We start from the raw sequence: 9,233 nt of genomic DNA, 5'->3' as shown, positions 1-9,233 counted from the left end.
CCACAACTCCAGTTCTAGTTCTACCATCAGCTTCTAGTTCTTCTACCATCAGTATTGGGTGTGTTTTGATGTAGTAGGGTAGAGTGATTGCTTATGCTTCGCTCCAGTTGAATCCCCATGAGAAGAACTACCTTGTTCATGATTTGTAGTTGGTTGCCATTGTCCACGCGTTGACGATTTGGAGGCACTATCTTTATGGTGTGTCGTGTGGGGTATTTACTGATCATCGTAGCCTCCAGCACTTGTTCAAATAGAAGGATCTCAATTTGATGCAACAGAGATGGTTGAAGTTGCTAAAGGACTATGATATTACTATTCTGTATCAACCGGGAAAGGCCAATGTGGTGGTCGATGCCTTGACTAGGAAGGCAGTGAGTATGGGTAGTCTTGCATTTATTCCTATTGGGGAGAGACCTCTTGCAGTTTATGTTCAGGATTTGGCCAACCAGTGCATGAGATTGGATATTTCGGAGCCCAGTCGGGTTCTGGAATATGTGGTTTCTCGGTCTTCCTTATTTGATCGCATCAGAAAGTGCCAGTAGGATGACCCTCATTTGCTTGTCCTCAAGGACAGAGTTAAGCACGGTGATACCAGTTATGTGACTATTGGTGATGATGTGGTGTTGAGGATGCAGGGCCGAATATGTGTACCCATTGTCGATGGGCTACGAGAGCTGATTCTTGAGGAGGCCCACAGTTCGCGGTATTCCATCCATCCGGGTGCCGTGAAGATGTACCAGGACCTGAGGTAACATTATTGGTGGAATTGAAGAAGGATATAGTTGGGTTTGTGTCTCGGTATCTCAACTATCAGCAGCTAAAATATTAGCATCAGAGACCTGGTGGATTGCTTCAGAAGATAGAGATTCCAGAGTGGAAGTGGGACCAGATCACCATGGATTTCGTAGTCGAGCTCCCACAGACTTCGAGGAAGTTCGATACCAGTTGGGTGATTGTGAATCGGCTGACCAAGTTTGCGCACTTCATTCCTGTGAGTACTACTTATTTTTCAGATCGGTTGCCTAAGATTTACATCAGAGAGATTGTTCGCCTGCATGGTGTGCCTGTTTCCATCATTTCAGGTGGGGGCACGCAATTTACATCGCAGTTTTGGAGAGTTGGGCACTCAGGTTGAGTTGAGCACATCATTTTACCCTCAGACGGATAGATAGTCTAAACGCACTATTCAAATATTGAAGGATATGTTACGTGCTTATGTCATTGGTTTTGGTGGTTCATCGGACCAGTTTCTGCCGCCCATAGAGTTTGCTTACAATAACAATTATCGGTCGAGTATTCAGATGGCTCTGTATGGAGCTTTATATGGGAGGTGGTGTAGATCTCCGTTAGGTAGATTTGAGCCGGGAGAGGCTAGGCTATTGGGCACTAACTTGGTTCAGGATTCTTTGGATAAGGTTAAATTGATTCAGGAGCGGCTTCGCACGGTGCAATCAAGATAAAAGATTTGTGCCGACAGGAAGGTTCGTGATGTGTCTTACATGGTTGTGGCAAAGGTTTTGCAGAAGGTTTCACTCATGAAGGGTGTTATGAGTTTCGGGAAGAAGGGCAAGTTAAGCCCCCGGTTCATTAGGCATTTTGAGGTACTTTAGAGGATTGGGGAGGTGGCTTACAATATCGCCTTGCCACCTAGCATGTCGAGTGTGCATCCAATATTTCATGTTTTTGTCCTCTGGAAGTATATCGTCGATCCGTCTCATGTTTTGGATTTTAGCACAGTTCAGTTGGATGGTGATTTGACTTATGATGTGGAGCCGGTAGCTATTTTGGAGCGGTAGGTCCGAAAGCTGAGGTCAAAGCATATAACTTCAGTGAAAGTGTAGTAGAGAGGCCAGCCAGTGGAGGAGGCTACTTAGGAGACCGAGCGGGAGATGCGGAGTAGATATCCACACCTATTCATGGCTCCAAGTATGTTTCTAGACTCGTTCGAGGATGAACATTTGTTTAAGAGGGGGAGGATGTAACGACCTGGCCGGTCGTTTCGAGAGTTGTAGCCCTGTTCCCCTATTTTCTGCTTCTTTTATGTTCCACAACTGTATTATGACTTATCGAGTTAGTTGGTTCGGGTCCGGAGTGATTTTAGAATGAATTGAGACACTTATTCTCTTATTTGAAAGCTTAAGTTGGAAAAGTTAACCGGATATTGACTTATTTGTAAACGACCTCAGATTTGAATTTTTATGGTTCCGTTAGCTCCGTTAGGTGATTTTGGACTTAGGAGTGCGTCCAGATTTTGTTTTGAAGGTCCGTAGTAGAATTAGGCTTGAAATGCCGAAAGTTAGAATTTTGGAAAAGTTTGATCGGGAGTGTACTTTTTGATATCGGGGGCATATTGGATTTCCAAAAGTTGGAGTAGGTTTATGGTGTGATTTATGACCTGTGTGCAAAATTTGAGGTTAACCGGGAGTGATTTGATATGTTTTGACATCGTTTGTAGAGTTTGAAAATTTCGAAGTTCATTAGGCTTGAATCCGTAGGTAATTTGTATTTTTGATGTTGTTTGAGGTGATTTAAGAATTCGACTAAGTTTGCATGATGTTTTGGGACTTATTGGTATGTTTGGTTGAGGTCCCGAGGGCCTCGGGTGAGTTCAGGTGGTTAACGGGTCATTTTTGCCCCTGAGTGGTAGCTGATATCTGCTGGTGTGATTCTTCTGGTTTCCTTGTACGCGGTCACATGAGTTCATCCACGATCGCGTAAGCTTATTTGGGGAAGAGGTGAATTTGTTCTATGCGGTCATAAATTAAGGGATGTGATCACGTAGATATGCTAGCCTATGCTTCTTCGCAAACGCGTGGCTAAGGTCGCGTTCGCATAGAAGAAATTAAGCAGAAGAGGAGGCGAGGCAATTGCTCTACACGATCACGTGAGGAAGGATGAGATTGCGTAGGTTTGGGAGGCAGTGATCCGTGATTGCATGAGTGATTCCGCATTCACGTAGGGTAAAAGTGTGGGGCAACATAATTGTGCTTCGCGATCGCGAGGAATGTTCCGCGATCGCGATGAAGGAAATCTGGGTAGACAATATTAATTTCAAAAACGAGGGTTTGAACCTACTTTTCATATTTTGAGCTAGAGATCACGGATTTGGGCAATTCTTGAAGGTAATTTCATGGAGTTGATTGGGATAAGTGATTCTTACTTGGTTTCGGTTAAATTCCATGATTATATCTTTAATTTTATCATCTAATTTGTGATTTGGGGTAAAAATTGGGGAAAAAGAGGAAGTGTTCTTGAGTTAGATTTTTGAGGTCATGAATGAGATTTTTTTATTAGATTGGAGTGAATTTGGTATGGTTAGATTCGTGATTGAATGAGTTTTCGGGTTTTGTGACTTTTGTCATATTTTGAGACATGGGTCCGGGGGCCGGATTCGGGCCGATTTTAGATTTTTGGCTATAATTTAGTAGGTTTCTTATGGAATTGATCCATTTAGCCTATATTAATTGTAGTGTACTACTTGTGACTAGATTCAGGATATTCAGAGTCCAACTCTCGAGGCAAAGGCATTGTGGAGTAGCGTTTTGCTCGAATTAAGGTAAGTAACGGTTTTAAATCTGGTCTTGAGGGTATGAAATCCCGGATGTTGTGCTATGTGATTATTTTGGAGGTGACGCACATGCTAGGTGACAGATGTGTGTGCGTGCACCATGGTAATTGTGACTTGGTCTATCCCGTGGAACCGTAAACTGGAATAACTTGCTATTAGTTATATATTTCTCTCAGTGTTATAGAAAGTGGATTGAAATCCATGTTAGAAATCATGCTTAGGCTATATAAAATTATTGTTGAGACCCGTAGAGGTCGTGTACTTGCTTAATTAATGGTTATTTGTTGTCTTATACTCAATTATGATTTCCTTGTGTATCATACCTCCATATCTTCTTGTTCCTTGTTGATACATGTTAATATCTCTTTTTGGGCTTATTAATATGATTTCTCAGATCCCGAGAGACTAGGGAGGTTGATGACTGAGTGAGACCGAAGGCCTGAGGGTGAGGTATTGATACTATAGCACGTGAGTTGTCCATGCGGATCCTGATATGATACTGTAGCACGTGAGTTGTCCGTGCAGATCTTGATATGATATTATAGCACGTGAGTTGTCCGTGCAGCACGTGAGTTGTTCGTGCGGATTATAGCGCTTGGGCTGTAGGAGCCCCTTCAGAGTCTATACACCCCCAGTGAGTGTAGGTACCTATTGAGTGTGTTTACTGAGGGCTGAGAGCCGAGTGATTGAGCTATTGTAATGAGTTGAGTGACTGTTGTCTGAGAGGTTGTACTTGCTTTCATTTGCTGTTGCACTTAGTTGCTAACTGTCATTGTTGTGAAATTTCGGAAAGATTTTATATCCGGATTACTTGAGCTTGAAACCGTCTAAAACTGATTTGACTTAAACTGCCGGATTTGAAAGCATGCCTATTCTTTGCCGAAATTACTGAAAATAAACTATAACTATATAGCTCGTCACTATCTTCAGTTCCTTATTTATTATTGTTACTTACTAAGTTGGATGTAATCACGTTACTCCCTGCATCTCGTGTGTAGATCCAGGTATTTTTGGACACGGTGGACGTTGATCTCGTGCATGGTTGAGCATCGGAGACCTACGAGGTAGCTGCCGGCGTTCGCAGTCCTTGTCTCTCCTTTATTGTTATCTTTTCTTTCCTGTATTGGCATTTGACACAGACTACTGTAGACTCTATTTCGAGACTGGTTGTTTAGATTCTCATGACTTAGTGGCACTCCAATGTCGAGCTATTTTCCGCACTAATGTTTGGGGTTTACCCCATTTTTTATGAAAAACTCCGGTTATTTTGAATGTCTTAATTAATTTTCTGCTAAATATTGAAAGCGTTTAAAAATATTGTCTTACCTAGTACCACGATAGGCGTCATCACGATTAGGGCTGCTTATCGGGCAGTTATTTACTCTTAAGGATTTGGCTTATCGGTTATCGGCTTTTAATTGTATTAATCCGCTAGCCACCTGATAAGATATCAGGCGGATTGGTATCGGTTTAGCTCTTATCAGGCGGTTATCGGGCGGTTTAACAGCCTTCAATCTACATACAAACCACTTTATATATGACTTTTAAGAATATATTCTGCTGTTATAGCACTTAAGCAGAAGTCTTTCCATGCAGTTCATGTGTTGAATTTTCGTTTTATACCACTGTATCTCAACTTAGTTCTGCTTCTTTTAGATGCATATAAATTTACAAATTAAATAGTTACTGATATGAATATTGTACCTATATGACTTTCCATGTCGGTTTTCACTTTGTCATTTACCATAAATTTGACATTAAACTTTACGCAATGAATTCTTTGGCAGAGTAGGGGTGTCCACTTACTGGAGGCACCCGTGCTTCATCCGGTAACTATTTTGTAAAATACAAATTTACTAATTGCGTTATATATGAACTTTTTGGCTTTTGTAAAGTAATTAACAAGGATTATGTTACATATTTTTCATAATTATGATCATTTAGGAATTAGGCGTTAGAACTTAGAGATAGAGTACTGGAAGAGTGGAAGACTGAAGTGGAAGGGTTTTTGATATTTAATATATATATGGATTAAAATATATATATATATATATATATATATATATATATATATATATATATATATATATATATATATATGTATATATATATCCGCCCCCAAACCAATAAGCCGTTAATGAAAGAATTTCAATCTGTTCCCCGTCCGTTAAATCGTTAATCCGATACCAACAAACCATTAAGCTTCTGTTTCGATTCGGTTTTGAACACCCCTAACCATGACGGGTTAGATTTTGTGTTGTGACAAATACTTATTACTTAATAATGTTTAATTAATTAATTTATGCGCATATGAAAGATATTGTGCCTCATATTCACTGATTTAACCTAAATATTAGGTGCGAAAATTATTTTACCATGCTATGTTAAGAGAAAGTACAACAAAAGATGATAACTAGTTAAAACACTCCCAAAAACTAAAGAAAATAGAATCAAATTCAATCAATGAGTGGATCTCTAAGTATTAGATTTCCAAGAAAATCTAATATTAGATCACCCTCTTAGAAAATAAATTAATGTTAGAAAATATACTTTAGAGCTACTTTTAGAAAATAAATTAATGTTAGAAATTATACCTTATATGAGATTACTTTTTTTTTTTTGTGGTAATAGAACGTATCTTTCCACTTCGTAAGATGTCTTGTGCGCATTGCTTTTCATACATTTTAACAAATTGTTTACGATATTTTCTTTCAAATTTAACGTTGTTTATTTGAGCACTAGTTAGTAAAAATTATTTTCACTGGATACCATGTTCCATAAACTCATATTAAATATGATTCTTGAAATTTGCCAATTTAAAGTAATTCCACCTTGCTATTTAGGGTGATTTTGTTAAGTTTGAGTTGACTGTACTTGACCGTTATTTAAAATTTATTGAGTTTGAGATGTTTTTTCTTAAAATCACTTTTCACATAGGATTTAATCCTCTGGTAGATTATGTGGGTTGTCTAGCTCGTAAAATATAAGGTTATTTTAATATTCAAACTTGTGAGGGAAATTGTTGGAATTTATTTGTAATTATTGTAAGCACGTGATTTTTGCCCTATATGAGAATTACTCCCAAAAATTCAAAATAAAATAATTTTCCTTTTGTGTGCAATTTTGAGGATTTTGTGGCATTTTTTGATAATTATTTGTATTTGTCCATGCATGCTTATTTGTTAAATTAATAAAAAAATACAAAAATATGTCGCATTTGCATTTAGAATTTAATTCTACAATTAGGAGCAATTAAGTTTGTTTTTACAAGAACAAAAAATCATAAAAATAATGTACGTTGCATTTTTAGCATTTAATGTCCAAATTGTGTGATTTTATCGTAATTGCTATTTAATTGTATGTTAATTGTTATTGAGAATTAATTTGCACTTTTATAAATTAATCAAGTTCTGTAGGAAAATTTAGGATTTAGTTTTAAATAACTATATCAAATTAATCGAATTATATATTTAGTTTGATTCAGCCATTAATCAAGTGGTTAATTGGTACTTTTTATGACGAGATTTCTATTTTTTATGGCTAATCACATGAAATTTTCACAAGTGATTGGTACAAAATAACACAAGAGATCAATCAATAAAACATATGAAATCTTTATAAGATAATTTTTTTATTCAAATTGTAACTAAGTATAAAAGTTATTTCTTTTGTTTAACGGTAAACCCTACAAACGAATTTGAATTTTAAAAATAAAATGGTGGTTATTAAATATCAATTTTTGTAATACTAAACCCTTTTTTATTTCTATTTAAGTAATTTTACCGTCCGGTGACGAGACCCTTTCTTATATCATTCAAAGAAACCTTCAAGATACATACATGACTTGATTAAACCAATTTCGAAACATCTATCTATCATTCTATCTTCTACCACTAGTCAAACCCTCTGTCTGTGATATTTTCTCGAATGTGAATCTCATGTGTAGAGCAAAATTATGCCCTAAAGTAAGAACTCGTTTTTGACTTTTCCCCTCTAGACATACCAGAAATTGTGGTGATTGAAAAATAAAACAATCTTTCAAGAGCCGAAACTAAACTTATATGCATATATGAAACTCTGGTATTAATGTGAAAATGAAAAAGATAATGACAAAGCTTGCATTAATTCTTTGCGTAAGAAATACAAGATACAACCATAGAAATATATCATTTTAGTTAATAAGGTACAAAGGAAACTAAGATTATGCATGGACAAAGAAAATTTGCCCTTTTTCAAGGACAAAATTCCCTTCTTTATACTTGTGATTATCGCCATATGGGGCTGCCACAAATTTCAAGCCAACAATCTGCCCACAGCAACAACAAAATATATCTGCAATTGTGTGCATTTCAGAAAGTATCATTTTCTCCTCATTAGGTCCAAAAGTTATATTTACCACATTGCTGAATAAGTATGCTTTTTCCTTGTGGCAAATAAAATTCTTTAACATAAGGTTACTAGTAAGGGCAAGTTGGGTTTTGCAGACTCTGCAGTTAACAGTTCTGCCTTCAAGATCTACCAAAAATAACCTCCCCATCTTTTACACTAAAGTAAGAGCAGAGATTTGAGGCTTAGTAATAGAATAGAAGAGAAGAGAAAATAGAATACAATAGAATAGAATAGAGAAGATGGTCTCCTATTTAAAGCAAAAAAAGAAATGGAATCCCTGAGTAGTAGATCTCCAGTATTAGATCTTTTTTGGAAATATAATAATATTAGAGACTGTCTTTTAATAAATTAACTTATTCAACATATTTTTAATTCGTATGATTTTATATTTGCTTAAAGTAAATATGACGCTCATTTATCTATGTCACGACCCAATTCTATTATAGGCCGTGATAGCGCCTAGCACCGTTGTCAGACAAGCCAACAACGAACAATCTTGTGATTTCCCTTTTTAATGGGTTTTTCAAGTAAATAACTTTCCTTAATTTAAAAGATTTAATAAATAACAGGTTTAAAATAATTAAAACGAAAGCAGATGAGTGCAAGCATAACCATATATAGAAAGAAAATCAACAACACAAGTCTACTAGTATGTGCCAAGATTTGGTGTCACAATTGTATAGGCTATTAGTAGAATATACAAAAGATTACTACTATACTATCTGAAATAAAATAGGCAGAACAATAAACAAAAGAAAAACTCCGGCTGCTGCAGAAAGGCTCGGAAGACAGCTCACCGTGTAGTCTCGTAATAGGGATCAAGTATGCGCGCCGGACTGATATCCAGATGCACCTACCTCAGATCTTGTACATTAAGTGCAGAAGTGTAGCATGAGTACATAAACAACATGTACCCAGTAAGTATCCAGTTTAAACTCGAAGAAGTAGTGACGAGGAATCGACTTTGACAGTTACTATGAGCTAACAATAAGATGTCAAAATAATAACTAAGTATGAATTACATAAATATAGCAGAAAACACAATAACATGAATAATAAATACTTTTTCCGCTAAGAATATATCTCAAGTTTATTTTCCATCATTTAACAATTTATGTCTCAAGTCAATGAACAATATCAATTACAAATGGGTTCCAAAGATTTATCATGCGCAAATTATGCCGAGGTCGTACGGCCCGATCCAACATAATAATATTTAAATTGTGCACTATCGAGTGTCGAATGGAACGAACCATAGATTCATCTGTCTGCTACT

The 9,233-nt window shown here is 36.7% G+C and overlaps 1 protein-coding gene across 1 annotated transcript; it reads right to left on the bottom strand.

Annotated features, from left to right (window-relative positions):
• Positions 1–7,769: 7,769 nt before the first annotated feature.
• LOC138883842 (protein yippee-like At5g53940) lies at positions 7,770–8,105 on the bottom strand. Its single transcript, XM_070164558.1, has one exon. The coding sequence runs from the start codon at positions 8,103–8,105 to the stop codon at positions 7,770–7,772; it is 336 nt and encodes a 111-aa protein (XP_070020659.1).
• Between the last annotated feature and the right edge of the window lie 1,128 nt (positions 8,106–9,233).

This window comes from Nicotiana sylvestris, chromosome 12 (genome assembly GCF_000393655.2).
Source record: "Nicotiana sylvestris chromosome 12, ASM39365v2, whole genome shotgun sequence".
NCBI classification, from domain to species: Eukaryota; Viridiplantae; Streptophyta; class Magnoliopsida; order Solanales; family Solanaceae; genus Nicotiana; species Nicotiana sylvestris.
Note: the sequence above shows the minus strand (reverse complement) of the source record. Positions and strands in the feature narration are given on the sequence as shown.

Bases quoted from the DNA above. Each gene is read 5' to 3' on its own strand.
- LOC138883842 (XM_070164558.1), bottom strand. From the start codon at position 8,105: ATGGGGAGGTTATTTTTGGTAGATCTTGAAGGCAGAACTGTTAACTGC.